Raw genomic sequence first — 27,601 nt, 5'->3', positions numbered from 1 at the left:
AAAAAGCATTTTAAAAGCGTTTCTGAGAAGAAACAAAAAAAGGAAAGACTGATTTGTATATTTACACTCTTTCTCTGTATTTTCCATAGCTGCACTGTATAGCTGCTTTAAGAGTAAAGAGCCAAGATTTTAGACTTTCATACTGTAGAAACATTTAGTTTATGAGACAAATAAAAGCTTGTTTTAGAAATATAAAAGATCATAAATAGAGATGTGAAGTTACTTTCTGAAAATGTTGAACTAGATGCAGTGTGCAGTGTGTGTGTGTTTACTGTAAACACTGAATTTAGGCTGCTATACTACACCACAAAAATAAACTAAATCTAACATGTTATATATATATAATTTCTGTATATAATATATGAGCCTCAAAAACACAAGCTAACTGTCCTGGGACAGATATGAACTAGTATTGTGTCCCATGACTTTTGCCATGTCCCACAGAAACTAAAGAGCGCTGCACTGACCTGTGGGATATGTGGGCGGGGTCTTCTGCATTGAGAAGCATCAACTCAAGCTTTTTACTCTTTAAGTAAAAGAGTAAAAGTTCTGGTTTCAAAACTACTTAAAGTATAAAAGTAAAAGTAATGTAAGGAGAAAAAATAAAAACAGTAAGAACAAAAGATTAGGCCACGCCCACAGAGTCCTATAGTATAATCTGGATGGAGAGATTTATCAGGATAGGGGTTTTACATTGTGTGTGTGTGTGTGTGTGTGTGTGTGTGTGTGTGTGTTTGTGTGTGTGTGTGTGTGTGTGTGTTTGTGTGTTTGTGTGTGTGTGTGTGTGTGTGTGTGTGTGTGTGTGTGTGTGTGTGTAGTACAGCAGATGTGGCTGTGTTAGTGGGGGGGGGGGGAGAAGCTCATAAGCTGTAAAGCAGAGATGGTCTTTGCAGAGGGAGAGAGAGAGAGAGAAAGAAAGAGATAGATAGATCGAGAGGGAGAGAAGGAGAGAGACTGAGTGCCAACATAAGATTAAGAGAGAGAGAGAACAAGAGAGTGGTAGAAGGAGAAAGAGTGAGAGAAACAGAGAGAGGAAAAGAGAGAGAAAGGGAGAGAGAGAGAAAAAAGAAAAAGAAAGAAAGATAGATAGATTGAGAGGGAGAGAAAGAGAGAGACGGAGTGCTGAGTGTAAGATTAAAAGAGAAAGAGAATAAGAGAGTGATAGAAGGAGAAAGAGTGAGAGAAACAGAGAGGAAGAAAGAAAGTGAAGGAGAGAGAAACAGAAACAGAGGTAGAGAAAGAGAGTGCCAGTGTAAAAGTAAGAGAGAGAGAGATTATGAGAGTGGTAGAAGGAGAAAGAGTGAGAGAAATAGAGAGAGGGAGAGAAGGAGAGAAGAAGAGAGACAGAGTGCCAGTGTAAGATTAAGAGAGAGAGAGAGAACAAGAGAGTATAGAAGGAGAAGAAAAATAGTGAGTGGAAGAGAGAAAGCGAGGGAGAGAGAGAGAGAGAAAAAAGAAAAAGAAAGAGACAGAGAGGTAGAGAGAAAGAGTGCCAGTGTAAGATTAAGAGAGAGAGAGAATAAGAGAGTGGTAGAAGGAGAAAGTGGAGAGAGAAACTGAGAGTGGAAGAGAGATAGAGAGATTATGAGAGAGTGGTAGAAGGAGAAAGAGTGAGAGAGAGAGAGAGAGAGAGAGAGAGAGAGAGTGTTGGTAGAGATGAGGCGAGTGTGTTGGACTGTTCTTCAGTAGGTTCTGATGGTTCTGTAAGTGGAGAGGTTGATCTGTGATTGTGAGGGACAGGGACAGGGCAGTATAATGGTTGTGTTTGTTGGACGCTGTGGGACCTGTTGGACGCTGTCTCTGGGTTTTGGACAGAACGTCTCTCTGCTCGTTCTTCTCCTGTATCTGCTCCAGCTCTGCTGTCCACTGATCGCCTGGCCCTACGGTAAGAGCACGCTCTCAGTGCAGCTTCTTAAATACGCTAAAAGATGCTAAAAGATGCTAAAATGCGCTAAAAGATGCTAAAAAAAGCTCTTTAGAGTGATGCAGTCATCTGAAACCATCTGCTAAAAGTGTAAACTGGGACAGGAACTTGGACAGGAATATGCAAATGCATATTTTAAATGTACTACTGCAGCATGACAATGCTCGTCCAAACACTGCTGCACCCTAAAATATCTCATTCTATCGTTTATTCATTCATTTTAAAATGTCTAGTTGTGTCGCTAGTATGAATAAAGCCGGTGTTTCTGTACAACCCTGCTTTAGACCACTGAATTAGTGGTCTCTGAAGAACGACAGGATTTTGGGCTCTTGCTCATGAATATTCATACATGCAAACATATCGCCTCTGATTTGCTAACAGCACTGTAGCAGAGAATGCCTACACTGATGGGCGTGGTGTTCTGGAAATGAGGTGTGTTCAGGTACATTTCTGGAGTTTTATCTTGTTTATCTTGGTAACAGAAAACACAGGAGCTCCACTGACTGAATACAACCTAGACAGACGCCAACAGTCAGACGTTCATCGCTATCTCGGTAACACAGGCGCCGTGCCGAGCCGAGCGTACACCCCCACTTATTACACACACATGAACACACAGCAGCACAAACCCAACTTTTACATCAACAATAAACAGAATAGTAAATAAAATAACATTGCTGTTCCTGTAAATGAGCTGCTGGAGCTCCTTCACAGCATCAACCAGCAGCTCAGTTTCCTCTGCTGAGAAGAGTTTGTTGAACACGTCCAGGTAGCTGCACCGTTACAATAGCAATCCAACAAAGACAGAGCTCACCTGATCTACTCTTAAAGGGAATGATGAGCAAGAGACACTCTGATTGGTTTACTTCACATTACGCCCAAAATTAACCACACCCATGATTAATTAAGGGAATTAGTGCATGACTTTTGCCTTTTAAGTGTACTTTTCCTGTCGTTACGATAGCAAAGACACACTGACGCCCTAAATCAAGCTGCACAGAGCACGGTTAACTACTCGCCTATAGATCACTAAAATAGAGCCCTGTATGTCACAGAATGCAACAGTAGAGACAGTTACTCAACAAAAGCAATGAAGAAAACTCTTCAATTAGCAAAAAAAACATACTTAAAAAAACATCTCAATACATTTGGTGATGCAGTGCTGTTGTTTAGAGCTGATCTGTGTGAGGTAATTGAATCCAGTCCTCTGCAGATACCAGTATTAGTCACCAGAGCATGAAAATGAATCAGATCTGCTGTTGAGTTCTGTTCTCTGGAGGGCAGAATCAGGGTTAAAGGTCATGGTTCTGGTTGCAAACAAAACAGCAGAACAGGATCTAAAGCAAAGGTATGTGAACTCTTTGGGATTATACTTGTATTTCTGCATAAATTGGTGATTAAATGTGTTCTGATCTTCATCTACATCACAACAATAGACAAACACAGTCTGATTAAACTAAAACCACACAAATAATGATATATTTGCATGTTTTACTGAACACAACATGTTAACATTCACAGTGAGGGGGGAAAAAGTATGTGAACCTCCAGAGCAAATGACTTTTCTAAGAGCTAATGCACTAATTGGAGGCAGGATGTGATGAGATGTGATGGATGTGTTGGTTAAAGCTGATCTGCCCTATAAAAAACGTAAAACACACCAGTTTTGAGTTTGCTGTTGTTAAGAAGCGTTGCTTGATGTGAATCACGCCTCACACAAAAGACCAAGCTCTCAGAAAACCTACGTTCAAGAATTGTTGACTTGCATGAAGCTGGAAAGGGTTAATGTTAAATAAAATCATGCAAACATAAAATAGTTTGTGTGGTATTAGTTTAAGCCATAGACTGTGTATAGCTGGACTATAGACTGTATATAGCTGGACTATAGACTGTGTATAGCTGGACTATAGACTGTATATAGCTGGACAGAGCATCGTCTCTCTAAAAGTGAAGCCACCACAGGTCGGGCGCCCCCTGCTGTTCGGTTGCAGAAAGCTGTGTAACTCCACCTATCCCCATAGGTTTCAATGGCAAAACAAACAACATTCAATCACGTTTTTTTCTAATATACTGTAATTCTACCTCCTTTATTTAAATGCAGCAACTAGTGTAACCTCTGCTTATATTGTTAAATTTTTATATCCCCACAGAATTTGTTTATTAAAACGTTATTCAGCTCTATTCAAAAAAGGTGTGGTTTTTGTTAAAGGGCTGGTTATGGGCGGGACCAATAACAGACCGTCAGCTCCACTCTGCAGCCTGTGACCTCGAGGCAGCCCTCAGGGGCGGGGTTATTTAAATGAGTAGGCTGCTCTCCACAGTCTTTCTCCCTCCTCTGGTCTCTACTGCGCTCTACAGACTCGGGTGTCAGGATCGCCAACATGGAGGAAGATTTTGGCTTCATTTTCATTGAATGAATGGGAACGGAGACACGACATCCATCTTTTTTACAGTCTCTGGTTGTGATGTAGATGAAGATCAGAACACATTTAATCACTAATTTATGCAGAAATCCAAATATAATCCCAAAGAGTTCACATACTTGTAACTGTATTTCCTGCTGCATGAATGATGATGTTTCTCCAGATGAGAAAAGCAGATATGAGATCATTCAGTCGGGAACAGACTGGAAACGCTGTTTGGCTTAAAATCCAAGCCTACAGTATTTTTTTATCACAGCAAATATTAAACTGCTTTATAACCAGAGATAAACCAAAATACAGAGATACAGTACCAGTCCAGAGTTTAGTCACCTTAAAATCAATGTTTTTTATATATTCTTTATGTTCTGTATTGTAGATTAATACTAAACTCATTTAAACTATGAATTAAACAAATATATGGAATGATTGAGTAAACAATAAAGTGTTAAACAAAACAGAACATTTTTTATATTTTACATCCTTTAAAGTAGTTCTAATTCATATTATGAGAAGCTAAAAACTACACAACTAAATAAAGGAAAAAATACTTTTAGAAGAAATGAAGATCAGTCAATCTGAAAAGAAGAAGAATTTCAAGAATGCAAAAAAAGCCATCAAAAATGTAATAATGATGAAACTGGCACGCATCAGCAATGCCCCAGGAAAGGAAGAGCAAGAGGTTTCTTTGCAGACTTTGGTTTTCTCATTTTATTGTATTCCTTTTACTATAATGTATTTTATACACCTCTTTTTTATTCATTCTTTATTGTTTCTGTTTGTTGTTCTACTTTCCTCAAATGTTATTATATCCTATTGTCACTGCAGTTTTTTTTACCTGTATTATTCTTGTATTTGTATTATGCATGCTTTTGTTGAAGCATTTGTTAAAGGGCTTTGAGTTTTTTTTAGGAATCTCAAAATTATATAAATTAATTATATAATTTATACTACTACAGAAATAAAAATAAAATCTGAATCAGTTTCTCTGATTTTGCTATTTATAGGTTTATGTTTGAGTAAAATGAACATTGTTGTTTTATTCTATAAACTACAGACAACATTTCTCCCAAATTCCAAATAAAAATATTCTCATTTAGAGCATTTATTTACAGAAAATGAGAAATGACTGAAATAACAAAAAAGATGCAGAGCTTTCAGACCTCAAATAATACAAAGAAAACAAGTTCATATTCATAAAGTTTTAAGAGTTCAGAAATAATCAATATTTGGTGGAATAATCCTGGTTTTTAATCATGTTCTCCTCCACCAGTCTTACACACTGCTTTTGGATAACTTTATGCTGCTTTACTCCTGGTGTAAAAATTCAAGCAGTTCAGTTTGGTGGTTTGATGGTTTGTGATCATCCATCTTCCTCTTGATTATATTCCAGAGGATTTTAATTTGGTAAAATCAAAGAAACTCATCATTTTTAAGTGCTCTTATTTTTTACAGAGCTGTATGGGTTATTATAACACACCTGACAGGTAATAATGAGAATATAAAGGACAGTAATGGTACAGGAGATGAGCAGATGTGTGTGTTAGTGAGAGATGATGCAGCTGCTGCAGCTCGTCTACACAACCCTTCTAAATATTTAGCGTTGTGTTATTAATGAGGGATTTATAATCAGAGAGCGGATCTGAAAGCTGATCACTGTGCCAAAAACACTACAGCACCAGTCAGAACATTCACACCAATAACCGCCAACATTACCATCATTCCATATAAAGAAATACAGTGAAATAAAATAATAATAAGTACTTCAATAAAATACATACAAAAGAAAAAGTGTTTTTTTACATTTACTTTGACTTTTATTTGGTTTCAAGCAGAACAAACCCCAAACATTTCATGTTTTACCTGCTTTTTTATTAAAGTACAACCATTCCTGCATTTCAGACCCAAAACACATCAAATACCATTGGGTTTATACTGTCTGCAATCAAATAAAAGTAAAAACTTTACTAATGCATCTAACACACAATTATGTCCTTTGGTTTGTTTACTTTTATTTTTTAAAAAATACACTTTTATAAAAATCTCCTTGTTCTTGCCTTTTTGTACTTTTTGCAAAATGTGAATCTGGTAGTCTTTCCTAATAATTTGCTAAAAATGTTTTTTAAAAACATAAAAAATGTCTTTTATAAAATATTGACTTCTCCTTAAAGCTACCAAGTGTTTGTATTAATTTTGAGATATATATGAATTTAGTGGTGTAATATAATATAATTTTCTTATTTTACAGGATTCCAAATTCTGGTGTAAATACAACCATATGCGCAATTATTTTTATTTTTACCATCCCATTAATTAACATTTTTACAGTACTATTATAACTTACATTAAACATGATTAATATTATGGAAAAAAGATTAAGACATTAGTGGTTTCATTTGTATGACACAAATTGTGGTCTATATATATATATATATATAGCATATTGTTTAAAATATAGTGGATTTAACCTAAAAACAGATGTATTTAATGTTTAATAAGAGAAACCTCTGTATAACCTCAAAGGTTCCACTGTTCTACAGGTAAGTAGTTGTGTTTCGTGTGTATGTATATATATATATATATGATAATTGAGTGTAAAGCTGGTTTCTGCAGGAGAAGCGAGCGCAGCTTTCTCCCCCAGCTCTGCAGTTCTGCAGTAATACTGTATTAATGTGTGTTTCAGCCTCCGGCTCTCAGGAGGATAAGTGTCCGGGTCCTGGCTGGAACGCGATGTGTCGGTCGTGCTGTGAGTACGAGCGAATCGTCTGTCAGTGTCCGTCTCAGAGAGATAAGGTGGGTTACGCCGTGCCCTGCTGCCGCAACGACGTCCACCAGTGCGACCCCTGCATCATCCACCAGGGTAAAACTCACCTCCAGCTGCATCTAACCTCCAGCTGCAGTGCAAACTTTATTACTTTCATTTACTGATCGAGACTAAATACAAAAATACTCAAAACTGGATGTAACCTTCATTAATTTTAACCATTTTTGTAAAAAAAAAAAAAAAAAAGAAAGAAAGAAAAAAAAGAGAATGTTTTTTAATTTCTGCCCAAAAAAAAAGAAATAAAAAAAATTATTATATTTTTTTCCTCAATCTGTTCATGTTATCCAACCTTACATTAAATTACTGAGTATATAGTTATTTGGGGCAGAAATTATAAACTAAATATTGGAAAACTAATGAAAAGGTTTCTGACACCAAGTAACAGAATTGACTGATATAATAATACAATTATAGATTGTGTATAAACTGTATATTACTACTGTTTTACTACTCCCACGACTTCTACAGCTGGAAACCTGACTTTAAGTATCTCCAATTATTTTACCCTGCAGGTAGAATAGAATATAGATACTAGAGTTTAATAAAATATTTCTGTAGAATTTGAAGAATAATCAGCTCAAGCTTTTTACTCTTTAATTAGTAGAAGAGTATAAAAGTACTGGTTTCAAAACTACTTAAAGTATAAAAGTAAAAGTAATGTAAGGAAAAAAAAAGCCATTAAGAACAAAAGTTTAGGCCACGCCCACAGAGTCCTATAGTGCACTATTAACCCCGCCCCCTCCCCAAAACACATTTTACTAAAAGCTATAATGACTATAATGTTAAAATATTAAAATGTTAATGTTGATAATATAATTTGGGATTTTGCTCTAGGCTGTTCTCTAGTGTTTCAGCTGCATATGTGCCCTATTGTAAATTAATATATTTTATTTAGTAGAATGTAAATATATTAAAGAAGTTTAGTTGGGCTGGAGTTTATCTGGAGTTCTTTTGAGTCTCTGCAGGATCATCTTCATAGACTACATACATCTGCTATGTTCCTGCTGGAGTGTGTATGTTTTATATGAATTGTATATATGTTTATTCTTCTCTACATCCAATCAGAATCAGATTCACTCTATCTGGATGGAGAGATCTATCTGGGAATGAAAATCAGCTGAAATGAAACAGGAGTAACGAGACTGTTTTTAAAATGTAAGGAGTAGAAAGTTCAGATAACTGTGTGAAAATGTTAAAATAACGTGTGTATAATGTGTGTGTGTGTGTGTGTGTTCAGGCTGCAGTGTGTTTGATAACTGTAAGAGGTGTAATAACGGGACGTGGGAGGCGAGGGATGATTTCTATATCAGTGGGAGTTACTGCAGGGAGTGTCGGCAGGGCTGGTCTGGAGGAAACTGTCTCAGTAAGTCTTTATTTTAATGGATTTTTCATCGTTTTACACATTTTGTTTCTCTACTCCACTACTGTATACAGGCCTGTCCCAATAATTACTTTATCAACCTCAATAATATTTGATATCGTCTATTGTGTTTATTTGTATGTTTGTACACATATACATATATATATATAACGATGAAGAGTATTTTAGCCTTCAGTAACTCAGACTCAGTACACAGTGTGGAATTCTGCAGTAAGTGTGAAACAAATATTTATTTCCAAACTATGATTATTAAAGTTTTGTTTATTTTAAAAGGGTATCATTTCTTTTCTGTTATGATATTCTATTATCATTATATTAGTGACATTAAACCAACAATATCGATTATTGCAATAAGTTCTGGGACAATATATCGCCCACAAAAAAATCCTATCGTGACAGGCCTAACTCTGTGTGTGTGTGTGTATAATTGTACATGTGTGTGTGTGTGTGTGTGTGTGTGTGTGTGTGTGTGTATAATTGTACATGTGTGTGTGTGTGTGTGTGTGTGTGTGTGTCTGTGTGTGTGTGTATAATTGTACGTGTGTGTGTGTGTGTGTGTGTGTCTGTGTGTGTGTGTATAATTGTACGTGTGTGTGTGTGTGTGTGTGTGTGTGTATAATTGTACGTGTGTGTGTGTGTGTGTGTGTGTGTGTGTGTGTATGTGTGTGTGTGTGTGTGTGTATGTGTGTGTGTGTGTGTGTGTGTGTGTGTGTGTGTGTGTATAATTGTACATGTGTGTGTGTGTATAATTGTACATGTGTGTGTGTGTGTGTGTGTATAATTGTACGTGTGTGTGTATGTGTGTGTGTATGTGTGTGTGTGTGTGTGTGTGTGTGTGTGTATGTGTGTGTGTGTGTGTGTGTGTGTGTATGTGTGTGTGTGTGTGTGTGTGTGTGTGTGTGTATGTGTGTGTGTGTGTATGTGTGTGTGTGTGTGTATGTGTGTGTGTATGTGTGTGTGTGTGTGTATGTGTGTGTGTATGTGTGTGTGTGTGTGTATGTGTGTGTGTATGTGTGTGTGTATGTGTGTGTGTGTGTGTGTGTGTGTGTATGTGTGTGTGTGTGTGTGTGTGTGTGTGTATGTGTGTGTGTGTGTGTGTGTGTGTGTGTGTGTGTGTGTATGTGTGTGTGTGTGTGTGTGTGTGTGTGTGTGTGTGTATGTGTGTGTGTGTATGTGTGTGTGTGTGTGTGTGTGTGTGTATGTGTGTGTGTGTGTGTGTGTGTATGTGTGTGTGTGTATGTGTGTGTGTGTATGTGTGTGTGTGTGTGTGTGTGTGTGTGTGTGTGTGTGTGTGTGTGTGTGTGTGTTTTCTCTCCTGCAGCTTGTGGAGGAGTAGTGAGGAGGGCTCAGGGTCACGTGGTTCTGGAGAGTTACCCAGTTAATTCCAGATGTGACTGGACTCTACACGTCAGCAGTGGACTCACCATGGAGCTCAGGCAATTCACTATTTACCTTTTAATAATTCTCTAATCTAATTTCATACTCACTTTTTATACTCACAATATATTGAGTATTTAAGGATTTTAGATGATTTTCACATCGTAATAGACTATGTTGTGTTCCAATATCAGCCCTGACAGTTGGTCTTTTTCTTCTCCCAGTTTGTCGATACCAATACATAGCTGTTTGGTCTTTCCATCTCTAGAATTGTCTAGAATAATCTCATGATATGTTACAGGTTTTACAAATATTAAAGGTCTCCTTTCACTAAAATCCTCTTGTTCTTGTTTTATTGTGAAATACAGCAGGTCTGTCTGAGTTGTTTATGATGCTGCACATGATAAAACTCTTCCTCTTCCTCATTGTTCTGCAGCAGCTAGTAAAAGAAAATATTCAGAAAAACGATTCGATCAGGAAAAGCACCGTGTCTACATCAACCCGTCAATTAGTATTCATGGCCCCGCCCACCTCGGCTCGGGACCGCCCACAGACAGAGCTGAAGCCGGGCGGCGACGCTGTCTTGTCAGATAGGAGATAACTAACAGCACTAGGAACAGCATGCAGTTCATTCCTGTGTTATTTGTGCGAATAACACATCAGTGTTTATATACTTTACCCAGTAATTCAGAGCTAAGAAACAAATGGTTAGAATTAGTCTATGGAGGAAAAACACCACCAGCCACGCACTATAGAGATCAAGTTATTATTTGTTGTTTCTACAACCTGGATAAGCTACAGAACTTTAGTGAGGCAGTGACTTTAGTTGATTAATTGATCAGTTTTGTTTATCGGTGCAGGTTTACGATGCTCAGCCTGGAATCTGATCACAGCTGTCGCTACGATTACGTGGAGGTCCGAGATGGAGACAATCAGAACTCGCCTGTGATTGGCCGATACTGTGGGGATAACATTCCTGCACCAGTCAGGAGCTCCGGAGACTCCCTGCATATTCGCTTTGTATCCGACGGATACAACAATTACGACGGATTCTCCGCCACGTTTCGGGAAATTTCAGGTAAAGTTTATTTTTACTTAATTTTGTAATTTAATTCTTGATTCAATTCTTTAACTAATAGAAATATACTTCCTACAAAAGAGAACATATGTCTGTACATTTTAACCATTTAAAGAGCCACTAAACCCTAAGCCATGATTTTTTTTATTATTTGCTGAAATGTGTCAGTCTGAAGTAATACAATACATCAGTCCTACTTAAATTTTTTATAAACATTTCCTAACCTTTAAAAATGCTTTTATTGAGGTAATTTCTGCCTCTGCAGCTCCTCTCAGCCTTATCTGTGTTTCACTGCAATCAGAGGCACACTCAGCCCCACCTCTAAACCCATACATCACCCAGTGCCCCTCCGAAACTACCCATATCATTTTTTTTAGCATTTTTCAAATTTAAGGGTGGAGTCAGCTAAAGTCAGGGGGTTTAGTTTCCCTTTAAAGTCTAAACCATCAGCTAATTGCCAGAAAAAAATTAATCTTTAAAATTGAAGTGTTTAAAATGACATGTCAAAAGTCAAAAGTTTTGCCATGTCCTATGAAAGCCAAAAGATTCTTTACTGAATTAAAGGTGATCAGTTGCTTGTCTGTTTGCACCGACAGTATTAGCCAGATGCCATCGGTCACAATCATTACTCAATCAATCAATCAACATCTACAATGTTGCAGAGCATTTACAGCATCAAAGGGAAAACATTTAATAAAAAATAGACATAATAAAGAATAAAATTACTACTAATAAAAATAATAATAATAATAATAATAATAATAGCCTTCTATTGTGTATTTCTGATAATCAACCTTACTCACAAGACAGTACCTCACAACTTATACCGGTGTAGGTATTTCCAAGCTAAACCTCTGAGGTAATACTTTTAGATTAGCTTAGATACTGCTGTCCCATGACTTTTGCCAGTGAACAATTCACAAAACATAAATTAAGTAACACTTTGCTTATATGTTTTATTTTCATCTGAAACGTACAATGTACTGTTAATATAAATGCAAGTCTTTAAAGGTATATATAATTATTTAGTTAAATTTGATATAAATAAAAGTGAGTCTGTGTACTGTGTGTGTACAGTTTAGTTTATATCACTATAATAATATTAATGTGTGTGTGTGTGTTTCCTGCAGCCTGCAGTTCAGATCCCTGCATGAACGGGGGAATCTGCTCTCTGGATCCTGTTAAAGAGTTCCAGTGTTCCTGTAGAGGAGGGTTCAGCGGCTCACGCTGTGAACTCAGTGAGTCTAAAAATCACACGTTTAGTGGAAATAATGATGAAACTCTGCTGAGTCACTCTGGAAATGTGGAGCCCTCTCTTTACTCCACAGTTTAGAAGTATAGAACCACACTCAAAACCATATAAACCCCATTTTTAAGGTGGACACATGGTGAAAAATGTTAAACATTAATATAAATACTCTTAAAGTATTCTGCAGATTAAATCATACAGCAAATAAATTGAAAAGATAACAATAAATAAGAACAGTAATATTATAAATCAGTTCTTCTTCTATTTGTAGAAAAAGCAATGTGCGGTTAAATGGTCGGATACTTTGGTCCCTATAGTGCATGTAATGCATTATTAGTTATGCAAATAACTGCATTTAAAGAGATGTGCATTTAAATGAAGTTAGTTGCATAACTAATAATGCATTACATGCACTATAGGGACCAAAGTATCAGACCATTTAACCGCACATTGCTTTTTCTACAAATAGCATGAAGAACTGATTTGTAATATTACTGTTACTTAGTAATATAAGAACAAAAAAATCTAAATCATAATCAAGAATCGCTTATATATTGTTTCCTTAACATTACATGCAGCTTTTATATTAAACACAGTGAAAAAAATAAATAACTCATATTTCAGTTAAAACAGTTGAAAATCACTGTTATATAAAAGAGTCCTTTACAGGTTTCTAACAGAATCAAATCAAGTCTATCCACTGAGATTCACCCTGCAGCTTTATTTATATATATTTATAAACATCTACAATATCTATTAAACACCACTAGAAAGTCACATTACAACAATTTGACTAATCAAATTAATTCAATTAACCTCCTAGCACTAATCCACGATATAAACAGCCTTTAAACAGCAGTGTGTACATATAAACAGTTAGCAGTTTTTTTTTACATTACTGTATAAAAACCGAGCCTGTCACTGTTCACCTCAATAAACAATAAATGAATAGAGTCCTACCAAAAACAACAAAAAAAACTAACAAAAAATGATATAAAAGTCTTTATATCACCACTCCACACACTCACACAGCCAAACAGCCACTAGCTACACACACATTAAAGCCAGAAAGTGAGCAGTAATGTTTCAGAATACACCTTCACTCTACACCAACAGCATCAGCAGCTCATACAGGATATAATCAGCTGGCACAGCGGCCTGAACAACCTTAAATAACTTACCTTTAAAACCCAGTATCCATCCCTCTGTCCTGTAGGATGAAGTGGTTGATGGTGCTGCAGGATGGAAGCAGGGTCCTGCAGATGATCCTTTACTTTTAAACCCATGAGCAGTTCTCTCTCTCTCTCAGATCTGGCAGTGGGATCTGCAGTCCGTGTTCTTTGAGAAGGTTTTAATACTCTTCAGAGATTGATCTCTCAGAGTACGGTCAGGGTAGGGCAGGTAAAGGTCTGCAGGTGTGCAGTGCTGTCTTACAGCTCTTTATTAAGCAGAAACTGGTGAACTTCGGTCGCGTTTTACCGGCAAAGTTAGTCAGACATGCCGCACATGAATAAGGTAACATTAAAGCGGTTGGAAATCTGCGGTAGTGTGGTGTTAATTGCGCAGCTGTGGAGCTCCTCCATACAGCGCGCAAAACTCTCCAGACGCACGGCCACGCAGAAAGCCAAACAACGTCTCTGTGGCGATGGACTGACCTGGATAAACTTCCCAAACCACCAAATCCCACAAATCACCCATACTTAGCCCCAAATAGCAGCAAACGCAAACAGCCGCAGTTCCAAACAGCCCCAAACGCAAACAGCCGCAGTCCCGAACAGCCGCAGTCCGGGTAATTGCGGAGGTTGAAGTGCCGCTCAAAACCCAAAACCTCACTTTCTGCACCAAATAAAGCTCCAGAGTAGATCCACATTTACCGATAAACTCAAACTTTTCATTAAAAGTTCATCTAGAAAACAACTTGTGCCAGCTACCTGCTGCCCCAGCTGGCTGAAATTATCATTAAGCCCGCCCACTCAGAGGGAAGATCCTATTGGTCAATTTTACTATCATTTAAAAACAGGTATCCAATCACAAATCAGCACCATTATGTAGAGGAACAGTTTTTTTCATATTTATTTTAATGTACAGTGAAAAAGAAAAAGAGACAATTATATACATTAAGCTATCAATTAATAAACAACAACAAAAAAAAATACACTATTAAGATCTGCTAATTAAACTTTTAACCATATCACACTTTACCTGCTGAGGTAAAATAGCAACCAAATATATGCCATTTTAGCTTACAACAACATAGCCCAATGTTTTAATTCATTGATAAAGAATATATATACAAACAAAAAATAGTTTTAATTTAATATAAAAGTGTTACACAGGTAGTTTAACTGTCTGTTAGCCACATTTTGTACATATCTTAGATATGAATATAGAGGCTGTGTGCATGGAGGGATCTCAATCTCCCACTGTCTCACTCTCTGAGTGATATGGTAAAAATATTTATTATATCACAGTATTTAAAGACATTTTCACAATACACAATATTTATTTATTTATTTATTATATTTTGACATGCAGACAAAATACAGCATCAGCAGAGGCAGATTCTGCTACTCTAATGTATAACACCGTGTTTATTATTCATTTTTAAACACTATCATCTCTGTTAAATTGTCTTGTATTTTGTATTTATTGTATTTACCATCACACGTTGCACTTTATTTTTGTCTATTGTTTATTCTCCCATGTTGCACCATGGTTTTAGAGGAACGTAATTTGGTTACACTGTGTACCTGTACTCAGATATAATGACAATAAAAGCCTCTTGACTTCACTTAATTACTTACATTCACTCTAATGAAGGCAAAAGAAGTTTATTTCTATAGCACCTTTAATACACAACGGTCATTCTAAATGCTTTACAAACTAGAAAATACACAGAGAAGTCAAATTTAAAAACATGTAAAAGAATAACAGTAAAAATGGAAATAAAAACAAAAATAAGAATAAAGCATGATAGATTAAAACATGATTAAAACAAAGAGAAGTAAAATTAAAAACATGTAAAAGAACAACAAATAATTGGAAATAAAAATAAAATAAGAAAGCATGAATAAAACATGATATAAAAGTGCCGTTACAGAATAAAAGTGTGCGGAGCTGCAGTGTTTCACAGTGTTTCAATGAAATGTTACAGTTTGTTGGATGTATTTTAAGTACTGATGATATATATCCTTGATTTGCCTATTGTTTTGTATGAAAAGAAAGTTTATCACGATACAATAGAATATCGATGTATTGTCCAGCTTTAAGTGTATGTTTAAACAACAGAACACGAGAGGGAGTGTGTTATCACGCATAACATCCCGGCTGTGATTCGGTCGTAGGCACGAGCCGAAGGCGAGTACTGTAGATCATCACAGCCGTGATGTTATTGGTGATAACACACGACCTCGAGTGTTCTATTGCTTTTATACAACAGTTTTTTACAAAATGAATAAAGAAAATAAGAAAATAAAAAAAAGAACTTTAAGAAATTCAGTTTGAATATGCTTTAATATGGACTGAGCCTTCCGCCAAAAAGTAGTTCCAACACAACTTAACTACATACAGTGTATGGTTCAGGCAGACTAACACCACGAAAGTTAACTTGAAATCAGAATTGTGAATAAGTGAAGATGGTAACGTTAGGAGGGTGAAATAACGCTAATACTCTCCTCTCCTGCTCAGAGGAGTCGTCTTCAGGTGAACGCTGCACATTTTTTGAGCATTTCTGTTTGTTTTGCTGGGTGGTGTTGGTTAGCTTGCCGGTGGCTGGACTGTGGGTAGGTGACCGGAGTCAAGCTATCCGCGCTTCGGAAATTCCCAGTCAGCGTAGCTTACTTTAGCTCAGCATTAACTTAGTTTAGCCTAGCCTGGCTGGTTAAGTTATCGTTCTGGCGATCAGACGGCACTAACCGAGCGGTTTCCCTTCCATTTTTCCACGAGTCAGCGCTGCGGGCTGCGGGCAAGTATGCCGCGTCTGAGCGCTAGCCTGTGCTAAGCTAACGCTGCTGCTGCTGCTGGTGGAGGCGATGATTCAAAACTGTCCTGTGTGTATACGCCGTTCCTCGGCAACGCGTTGGTGGAGTGATACAGGTTTAGTGTGAGAAGGCCGTGATGTTATTACGAATATCATCATGGCTAGAACACTTTTCAACCAATCAGATTGTGAGGTCGGAACTAACTGTTGTATAAATTGTAATATATACTGTAATGTAAAACACTGTATGTTATGTAAATATATAACACTGTGTATCTGTGTGTTGGTGTAGATCCTCCCGGATGTTTATCTCCTCAGAAACCTGCTCATGGTGATTTCTTCCTGCAGTATGATGATGATGATGATGATAACAGGGATTTTGCTACCTCAGTTCAGTATCTCTGCTACAAACCCTATAAACTCAGCGGCGCCCCCCGCAGGACCTGCCTGCCCAGCGGGACCTGGAGCGGAACAGCACCCACCTGCATCAGGGGTACGTCCACTGCAGGGTTTACATTTACTTATTATTGTCTGCTAGAATCTTCACACTCAGGGCTCTATTTTAGTGATCTTTAAGCAAGTTTTCAAATGTGCACCATGCAGCTTGATTTAGGGCATATCTGTGTATCTTTGCTATCGAAACGTCGGGAAAAGTACAACTCAAAATGCACAAAAGTCATGTACTAATTCTTTTACTTCATGATGGGTGTGGTTAATTTTGGGCGTAAAGTGAAATAATAAACCAATCAGAGCGTCTCTTGCTCATCATTCTCTTTAAGAGTAGATCAGGTGAGCTCTGTCTTTGGTGGATTGCTATTGTAACGGTGCAGCTACCTGGACGTGTTCAACAAACTCTTCTCAGCAGAGGAAAAATTGTGTGAAAAAAATAATCATTTAAAAAGTGCTTTTTATATTTACTCAGGTTATCGTTGGCTGACATTAAACTGGAGCAGCAGAGAGGATAATAATAATAATAATAATAATAATAATAATAATAATAATAATAATATAATAATACTAATAATAATATAATAATAATAATAATAATAATAATAACAATAATAACAATAATAATAATAATAATAATAACAATAATAATAATAATAATAATAATAATAATAATAATAATAAAATACCCACTGATCCACTTATCTTGATACAGCATATTGCTTAAAAATACAGTTTTATGGAAATATAGAGAAAGTACATGTGTATAAATGTGTATAAATATTTGTATAAAGTAATTTAAATAGAAAATGTACTTTTGGTATTCTTTACCTAATTTGAACATACTTTTTATATTCATAAGTTTACTTTTTACAGGAGAAAAAATAGAAACGGCCCAGAAAAGAGCCCAAACAGAATGAAGTTTGACATTCAGTACACCATTGTTTCTACAACAGAACGTTCAGTGTTTTTAGGATGATCCCAGATCACAGCAGAATCCTTTAGGAGGATCTGGTGCAGAAAGTGATGTTTGTCTTTTGTTTATCTGTTTATCTGTGTGTAAATGTGCGTTTTACAGATCCAGGACCAGTTAAGAGGTCCTGCCCCCCCCTGCCGCAGCTCCAGCACGGCTCCTCTCAGCTGCTGGACCCGGATGGAGAGAAGATGAGGGTTGAATACTTCTGCACTCATCCGTATGTTCTGAGTGGGAGTTCAGAGAGGAGGTGTCGGCCGGACGGGAGCTGGAGCGGCGCTCAGCCTCGCTGTATCAGAGGTACTGACGGAGGAGGAGCTGTGTTTTAGTACTTGTGCAGCGTGGTGTGGTGAGATGTTGAGATAATGAGATGTTGAGATAATGAGATGATGAGATGTTGCGAGACTGTTGATGTTCCGTGTGAACGCTGCGCTGCTGTGTTGCAGCTTGTCGTGAACCAAAAGTTTCAAAACTCGTGCGTCAGAAGGTGATGAAACCTCAGCCTCCGTCCAGGTACAGTGATTTAATCTCACACCAACAAAACACACAGATTATTATAATCCCACTTCAGTTTCTGAATCAGTTTCTCTGATTTTGCTATTTATAGGTTTATGTTTGAGTAAAATGAACATTGTTGTTTTATTCTATAAACTACAGACAACATTTCTCCCAAATTACAAATAAAAATATTCTCATTTAGAGCATTTATTTACAGAAAATGAGAAATGACTGAAATAAAAAAAAAGATGCAGAGCTTTCAGACCTCAAATAATGCAAAGAAAACAAGTTCATATTCATAAAGTTTTAAGAGTTCAGAAATAATCAATATTTGGTGGAATAACCCTGGTTGGTTTTTAATCACAGTTTTCTTCATGCATCTTGGCATCATGTTCTCCTCCTCCACCAGTCTTACACACTGCTTTTGGATAACTTTATGCTGCTTTACTCCTGGTGTAAAAATTCAAGCAGTTCAGTTTGGTGGTTTGATGGTTTGTGATCATCCATCTTCCTCTTGATTATATTCCAGAGGTTTTTAATTTGGTAAAATCAAAGAAACTCATCATTTTTATGAGCTCTCTTATTTTTTCCAGAGCTGTATTTGTAGGATATTAAAGTAAATCGATTTTGTTTTATTGCTGTGAGGATTTGATTGCATTAGTGAGATAGCAGTTGTGAGAGCACTAGTGAGAACAGGATGCTGGGTAATGGTCATCTCTCTGGTGTTTCAGAAAGAGTCCTCTGCACAGACTGTACTCCTCCTCCTCTCTCCTCACCTCCAGCACCGGAGCAGAGGGTGATGGTGGTGCTCCAGCTGTGGTGACAGATGTTCCCGCTGGTTTTCACCTGCTCTACACCAGCATTGAGTACCAGTGCTCCTCTCCCCTCTATCAGTACTTTGGGAGTACCCGCCGCACCTGCCTGAAGACCGGCAAGTGGAGTGGACGCCATGTGTCCTGCTCACCAGGTGAGGGCAGCGCAGGAGAAGCGTAAGGTCACTGTTCGGTTCTGGTGTTTAGGAAGAGTAAGACTGGGACGCAGCTGCGCTTAACAATTGTGCCCAACTATTCCAGTCCACCTTAAATTGTGCATTAAGTCAACAAATAAAAACAACAACAAAACAGCAACAATATTTAGATTTGTTATAAATGTTAAAAATATTACTCTCACCCTGCTTTAAAAAAACGTTTCAGTTTTTGTGATTTGTAAATGACGCCCCGGCTTCTGAGTATAAAACGCAATCAGCCTGTGCTGCATGTGCTAATAGCCTGGCTTCTGAGTATAATATAGAATTAGCCTATGTTGCATGTAAAAACACCCCGGTTTCTAATTATATAATATGGAATCAGCCTGTGCTACACATAAAAACACTCCAACTTCTAGGTATAATTTGAAATCAGTGTGTGTTTCACGTGAAAACACCCCAGTTTCTAAGTAGTATAATAAAGAATCAGCCTGTGCTGCATGTGCCAGCACCCCGGTTTCTGAGTATAATATGAAATTAGCCCATACTACATGTGCTAATATCCTGATTGCTGAGTTTAATATGAAATTAGCCTGTGCTGCATGTGCCAACACCCTGGTTTCTGAGTATAATACACAATTAGCCTGTGCTGCATGTGAAAACACCCCCGATTGCTGAATATAATATGAAATCAGCCTGTGCTTCATATAAAAACACTCCAACTTCTAGGTATAATATGAAATCAGCCCGTATTACATGTGAAAACACCCCGGTTTCTAAGTATAATATAGAATCAGCCCATGCTGTAAGTGCCAACACCCCTGTTTCTGAGTATAACAGAGGAAATGGCCCAAGCCAAATTTGCCAAAAGTTTGCCAAAACTGAAAAACAACTGCAAAAAAAATCAGGCAAAGATATGTAACTTGATTTTTTATTTTATATGCATGCACTAAACATGATGCACTTTATTTTTGTTGTAGAGCTTTGTTGTTACTGTGCTTTATATTTATGAAAAAAAATAAGTACCTTTATACAGTAATCTTGCCACGAATATCCCTAATTATACAAAACACCCTGAAATATTGTGATATTATTTTAGGGTCATATCGCCCACCCCTAATTAAGATGCTCTGGTAATTTAACCTTCTCTCTCTTTTACAGTGTGCGGTAAACTCTCCTCCAAACCCCAGAACCGGTCTGAAACCCGCTGGCCGTGGCACGCTGCCGTCTACCACCACCTCCCCGCCCCCGCCGGAGACCTCAGCGGCCGGACCAAGAGACGGGGGGACACTTTCTCTGCAGTGGAGGAGGGGGACGCTGAGGAGCCGGGGGTGGATGAGCAGGTGTGGCAGCTGGTGTGCAGTGGAGCTCTGGTGAGCCAGGTTGGCGTGGTGGTGCCGGCGCACTGCGTGACGGAGCCCGGGCAGACTGTGCCGCTGAGCACCGCCCAGCTGAGGGTAGTGCTGGGAAAACATCACCTGAGAGACGGCAGGAGGATCCAACACCTGCAGGTAAAGCTCCACTCCACCATAACCTACTCTCAGCACGGAGACTGCACACCGCTGACAACATTTCTCCCAAATTCCAAATAAAAATATTCTCATTTAGAGCATTTATTTACAGAAAATGAGAAACGGCTGAAATAACAAAAAAGATTTTAAGAGTTCAGAAATCAATATTTGCTGGAATAATCCTGTTAACCTTTTAATCACAGTTTTGCTAAATCCAGCATCCATTTAAAAAAGAACCAATCAGCTTGCTGACTGTGCCAAGAGCCCCTCAGTAAGGAGATCTGTGCAAGCGCAGCAGCCAGAACAAAACAGAACATCTTGTGTTTTTGTGCATTATGGAGCAAAACTCTACAAACTGTTCATAAAGTTTTTATCTGATTGTTTTTTTGGATGTTGAACATGGTGTTAAAATAGTATTTACACCTTCAGTTTAGAGTATTTTTGTATTTTATATACAGTTTACAGAACGTATTATCGTTCTATCCTCAGCCAATTGACTTCTCAGCTTTTCATGTCAGTCCAGCAACAAAGCACTTGAAGCACTGGACCGTCACATTGTCGTTATTCACAAATAGGAAGTATTATCTTCTTGTTCGCACATGAACTCAGCATTAAACCTTTACATTACATTACATTACATTACATTTGGCAGATGCTTTTGTCCAAAGCGACTTACAATAGTCAAGTACAATGTAAAATAAGTTTAAAGGTAAAACATCTTTGGATAGGGATAAAAGGAGGACAAAGGGGAGTAATAGGATAGAGGAGTGAAGGAGGGGAAGAAGGAAATGGGGTTAGAAGTAGTTAGTGTGTTAGAGGTGTTAGGAGAGTAAGAGCTCTTTGAAGAGCTCTGTCTTCAGGAGTTTATTAAAGATAGTGAGAGATTCTCCTAATCTGGTAGTAGAAGGTAGTTAGTTAGAGGTGTTAGGAGAGTAAGTGCTCTTTGAAGAGCTCTGTCTTCAGGAGTTTATTAAAGATAGTGAGAGATTCTCCTGATCTGGTAGTAGAAGGTAGTTAGTTAGAGGTGTTAGGAGAGTAAGTGCTCTTTGAAGAGCTCTGTCTTCAGGAGTTTATTAAAGATAGTGAGAGATTCTCCTGATCTGGTAGTAGAAGGTAGTTAGTTAGAGGTGTTAAGAGAGTAAGTGCTCTTTGAAGAGCTCTGTCTTCAGGAGTTTATTAAAGATAGCGAGAGATTCTCCTGATCTGGTAGTAGAAGGTAGTTAGTTAGAGGTGTTAGGAGAGTAAGTGCTCTTTGAAGAGCTCTGTCTTCAGGAGTTTATTAAAGATAGTGAGGGATTCTCCTGATCTGGTAGTAGAAGGTAGTTAGTTAGAGGTGTTAGGAGAGTAAGTGCTCTTTGAAGAGCTCTGTCTTCAGGAGTTTATTAAAGATAGCGAGAGATTCTCCTGATCTGGTAGTAGAAGGTAGTTTGTTCCACCATTGGGGAACTCTGTATGAGAACAGTCTGGATTGCTTTGTGTGAGTGTTTGGTAAAGCGAGGCGACGTTCATTGGAGGAGCGCAGCGGCCGGGAGGTAGCGTAAGCCTTCAGGAGCGAGTGCAGGTAGGAAGGAGCTGTTCTGTATCACCTTGTAGGCGATTGTAAGAGTTTTGAATTTGATGCGAGCATCAACTGGTAGCCAGTGGAGCTCAATGAGCAGCGGGGTGACATGTGCCCGTTTTGGTTGGTTGAAGACCAGACGTGCTGCTGCGTTCTGGATCATCTGGAGTGGTTTTACTACACAGGACGGGAGGCCAGTTAGCAGGGCATTGCAGTAGTCGAGGCGTGAGATGACGACCGCTTGTACCAGGAGTTGGGTGGCCTGTTGCGTCAGAAACGGTCTAATTTTCCTGATGTTATAAAGCGCGAAGCGGCAGGACCGAGCAACTGAGGCCACATGGTGAAACCTGACTGTAACTCGACCTCAGAGCTCTGCCTTTTCACCTGAACTTCTATACTGAACATCCCATTGTTTCCTTTGTTCTCTTTTATGTTTTTAAATCTGTTTTAGCGTGACTTCCCCTCTTTTGTTTGATGGTTAGTCTTTGTTTGCTCATCTGCTGCTCTGGTTTTAACCCTCGCTTGTTGTTCGTGAAGAAAGCTGTTAAAAACACTGTTCAAATCTAAAAGAGGTAAGGGTAATGACTGTAAATAGTGATAGTTTTTTGTAGAAATAATAAACTGAGCTTGTAGTAAATATGTGTTTGTCAGCATAACAATAGAAATTGTTTCTGTTTTTTTTAAATCCAAGAATAATTTTTATTGTACATTTTATATTTAGCTAAAATTTCTACCTGAAGATGATAAAAACATTTATAAATTTATACATTTAGTAAAACCACATGCCATTTTAATCCTCTATGACATAAATTATATTTTTCATAAGGAAAAATGTAATTTTTTAAAAGCTTTTGATAAACTCCCAAAACCTGCAGGATAGGAGGAGAAGATCTTCAGAACCAGAGATGAGAAGACCAGAGAAGCACTGCTGATAAATTAACTATGATTAATGTAATAAAAGTAGCCAATGAATAAAAAACACTGTTTTACTAAGTTTACAGCAATAAAGTAAGAATATAATAAGATTATATACAGTTATATATACTTCTTTATATATACTTGTACATATATTTTTATTTATGGCCCACTTGTATATAACATATACGTATTGTATTGGATGTAGATATCCCATTTAACACTATTTTAAAGATAAATAAGTAAATAGATATGTAATCAAGTAAATAAACTACAGTTTGAAAAGGTATAATAACCAGAATTATGGTTTTATGCTTGAGGGCAACACTGTGACACACAGGGTTAATAAACTGCGTATTCTTGTGATTTGCGCTTTTATTTTGCCCCTCTAACACTGTAAAACTTTATCTCTGAGGTCTGACCAGTTTATCGAGGGTTACAGTTACAGAATAAGAGTCTGAAACGTCTGGAATGTTGTTTAAAGGCTCTGAACCCTGTAGAAATGTAGTAGCAGGACCTGAATGGTGGAGTTCTGCCTGAACGCCTACAACCATCAACCTCCACTGAACTGAAGCAGCTCTGCAGGGAGGAGGAGCCGAGATTCCTCTGCACTGCTGTGAGATAAACACTGCTGATAAATACTGAAAACTTTCAGCTGTGATTATCACAGTGCTTATACACCACTTTCAGATCATTCCAGCCTCTACACTACACACTAAACTGTGTTACACCTTACCTTATTAATCAGAACACTGCTTCACGAATTACACAATCTTTCACCAGGAGGAACACCAGAAGCCACGAGTCTGTCTGTTCTAACAACAACGTGTTTAATCACAAAAATATGTGAGAAAACTGCTGAGACCTGCAAGACTAATGAGGGATTAATAAAGGATTATTTCATATTACCAGTTGCTGAGTATAATATAGGAATCAGCCCCTCGCCACTTTTACCAGCACCCCGGCTCCTGAGTATAATAAGCCAATTGTCCCAAGCTACAGTTACAGAGTATAATATGGGAATTTGCCAGTACCGCTTTTGCCAGTAACCCAGTTGCTAAGTATAATACAGCAATCGGACTGGGCCACTTTTACCCACTCATCGGTTACTCAGTATAATAAGCCAATTGTAACAAGGTGCATGTGCCAACAGCCCAGCTACAATATGTAACTGGGTATAATAACGGGAGTATAATATGGGAATCAGCCCCTCGCCACTTTTACCAGCACCCCGGCTACTGAGTATAATATGGCAATCAATATAATATGCCAATTGTCACAAGGTGCATGTGTCAACACCCCAGTTGCCAAATATAATATCAGAATCAGCCCATGCCACTTTTGCCTACACCCTGACTACTGAGTATAATACAGTAATTGGACTTTTAGTCACTTTTACCAACACACCAGTTACTCAGTATAATATGCCAATTGTCCTGAGCTGCATGCCGAGTATAATATCAGAATGGGTTTCAGGTGCTTTTTCCAACAGCCCAGTCACTGAGTATAATATTGCAATTGTCATTTTTGCCAGCACCCCGGCTACTGAGTATAATAAGCCAATTGTCTTGAGCTGCAAGTGCCAATACCCTGGTTGCAGAAAATAATATGATAATCAGCTTGAAGCACTTTTACCAAGACCCCGGTTGCTGAGTATAATACAGCAATCAGACTAAGCCACGCTTACCAATACACCGATTACGGAGTATAATATTCCAATGGTCCCGAGCTGCTAGTGTCAACACCATGGTTGCCGAGTATAATATCAGAATGGGCTTGAGTGGCTTTTTCCCAAGACCTTTTGCTGCCAGTGCCACTTGTGTCAACACCCCGGTTGCTGAGTATACTATGGAAATGGGACAATATGTTCAACCCAATCCTGCATGGCTGATGGCTAAATTCAGCAGATGTCTAATTGTGTTTAAAATTGTTTGATAAAAATCTAGCATGTGGTTCTTCCTGTATTAAAACCCATGTAACCATGTAATCTCCTGCTTTTTTTTTATTCCTCATAGGTGTCAGAAGTTCTGGTTCATCCCAACTACGATCCAGACGTGTTTGATTCAGATCTGGCTGTTCTGAAGCTGCTGGATAAAGCGAAGATCAGTGAGTTTATTTCCCCGGTGTGTTTACCCCGCATGCAGGGGGGGGAGGTTACCGCCCAGCAGGCCTTCATCACCGGCTGGTCTGCCCCCCACCAGCACCACGGACCCACTGCAGAGCCAGGGTCTCGGGTGGCACAGACTGGTGTGGTGGAGCTGGCTGATGTGGCACACTGTGAAAGGCAGTACTCTCAACAGGGCATTCCTGTTAGCATTAGTGATAACATGCTCTGCGGACGGCAGCATCCCACCAGTCCCTCCACAGTGTGTCCCTCCAGAACCGGGGGCGTGGTTCTTGTACCCGCCGGTACCCGGGCATCTTCAGGGGCGTCTGTGCCAGCGCCTGTTCAGAGTGAGACAGTCGAGGACGGTGAATCTGATCCCGTCTGGGAACTGCTCGGCCTCGTCAGCTTCGGCTACGATCTGCAGAAATGTAACCCTGGATTATATACTGTCTACACGCGAGTCACCAACTTCAAAAACTGGATTGAGAAGAACATTAAGTGAAGTTTTATATTAACTGTAAATATTTGGTGTAATTAGCAGTTCATGCCAAGAACAGTGCTGGTAAAATAACTGAATTTACTGTAAACATAAATTAGCTGAAGTGCTAATTTATAATATATGACTTATGAAAGACCAATTACCAGCTGAAGAAAAAAATATTCATAAAGCAGGTGCTTTGTTCAGTTCCTTTATATGTTTTTTTAATTATTACATTAATAAAAAAATAAAAACAAAAAACGCAGAAAAATCCTGAGCCACTTTTGCTAATACCCCGGCTACCGAGTATAATATGCCAGCTGTCCCAAACTGCATGTGCTGCAACACCCCGGTTGCTGAGTATAATATAGGAATGGGAAACCAAGTTCGACCCAATTCTGCATATGACCTGCAAAAATGTAACCCAGGATTATATAGAGTCCGCAACACCGGCTGCAGAGTGTAATATAACAATCTGACAGTGGGAATAACGCAGTGATCAGTCCGAGCTGCATGTGTGCCAAAGTGCTAGTTTATGATTTATGACTTATGAAAGACCAATACCCAGCTGTTTAAGTTTAAGAAATAATTATTCATAATGCAGATGCTTTGTTCAGTTCCTTTATGTGTCAAAGTGCACTACACAGTGTTTTTATTTATTATTATAACATCAATAAATTAAAACTGAAAAACTTTTGCTAACACCCCGGCTACCGAGTGTAATATGCCAGCTGTCCTAAACTGCATATGCCAATACTCCGGTTGCAGAGAACAGTATGGAATTTGGCTCAAGGCGCTTTTGCCAAAACCCCGGTTGCAGAGTATAATACAACAATCTGCCAGTGCCTCTTGATTCAAACACCCCAGTAACTGAGAATAATGCGGTGATTAGTCCGAACTGCAGGTGCCAACGCCCCAGTTGCTGAGTATAATATAGCAGTGGTTCTCAAACTGTGGTACGTGTACCGCTGGTGGTACATAAAGCACACCAAGGTGATACACCACCAAATAAAGGTTTTTAATTGATCAAAAACAAAAGATTGTACAAGTCAATGCATGTGGGTACCAGGGGATGTCTAAAATATTATATAACCCAATCCACATACGACCTGCAAAAATGTAAACCTGTATTATATACAATCTACAACACCGGTTGCAGAGTATAATACAACAATCTGCCAGTGCCTCTTGTTTCAACTCCCGGAGCATCTGAGTATAATGCAGCGATCAGTCTTATACCCCGACTGCTGAGTATAATATGTGGATGGGAAACCCCATATCACCAACTTCAAGAACTGGATTGAGAAGAACATTAAGTGCATTAAGTTCTACACCAACTGTAAAGATGTGACATAATTCATAATTTGGCAATTCATGTCAAGGACAGTGTTGGTAAAATAACAGAATTTACAGAATGATTTAGAATATGAATTCCGAAGTACTTTTACTTTTATATTTTAACTAGTTTTGAAACCAGTACTTTTACACTTTTTCTTAAAGAGTAAAAAGCTTGATTGTAGTATTTTAAACCCTATTTTCTATACTTCTACCTGATTATTGAATATCTTAAGCATTACAACATTCAGTGTTGGTGGTGAACAACAATAGGCTCCTGCATGTTTGTACTGGTGATTATTTGTGTATAACAGAATCACCATAGAACAGAACGTTCAGTCAAACATATGCAGTCAGTCATTTATAAACTCATTTAGAGTTATTGAGATTTACAGGCTTTAGCTTGTTCTGCAGCTCTCTTTCCCACAAGCCCACATTACACCACTCTACACCACTTATACACTGTACTGATTCTGATTAACGCTGGAGCTTCTGATACTGATACTGACTTTAAACTCTGAATAAAAACTGGAATAAACTGTTTTGTGAAGAGATTGTTTTATTGTTTTATTTGGATCCTCAT

General features: G+C 38.2%; 1 protein-coding gene across 1 annotated transcript; it reads left to right on the top strand.

The window, feature by feature from the left end:
• Window positions 1–897: 897 nt before the first annotated feature.
• Window positions 898–27,556, top strand: pamr1a (peptidase domain containing associated with muscle regeneration 1a). Its single transcript, XM_049470951.1, has 12 exons — window positions 898–1,885; window positions 7,028–7,204; window positions 8,406–8,531; window positions 9,871–9,985; window positions 10,787–11,004; window positions 12,135–12,242; window positions 16,525–16,725; window positions 17,758–17,952; window positions 18,099–18,165; window positions 18,882–19,117; window positions 20,276–20,625; window positions 25,114–27,556. The coding sequence occupies exons 1-12, from the start codon at window positions 1,756–1,758 to the stop codon at window positions 25,705–25,707; spliced, it is 2,517 nt and encodes an 838-aa protein (XP_049326908.1). The 5' UTR covers window positions 898–1,755; the 3' UTR covers window positions 25,708–27,556.
• Window positions 27,557–27,601: the final 45 nt, after the last annotated feature.

Source organism: Astyanax mexicanus, chromosome 23 (assembly GCF_023375975.1).
Source record: "Astyanax mexicanus isolate ESR-SI-001 chromosome 23, AstMex3_surface, whole genome shotgun sequence".
In the NCBI taxonomy this organism is placed as follows: domain Eukaryota; kingdom Metazoa; phylum Chordata; class Actinopteri; order Characiformes; family Acestrorhamphidae; genus Astyanax; species Astyanax mexicanus.
This window is presented reverse-complemented; position numbering and strand designations above follow the sequence as displayed.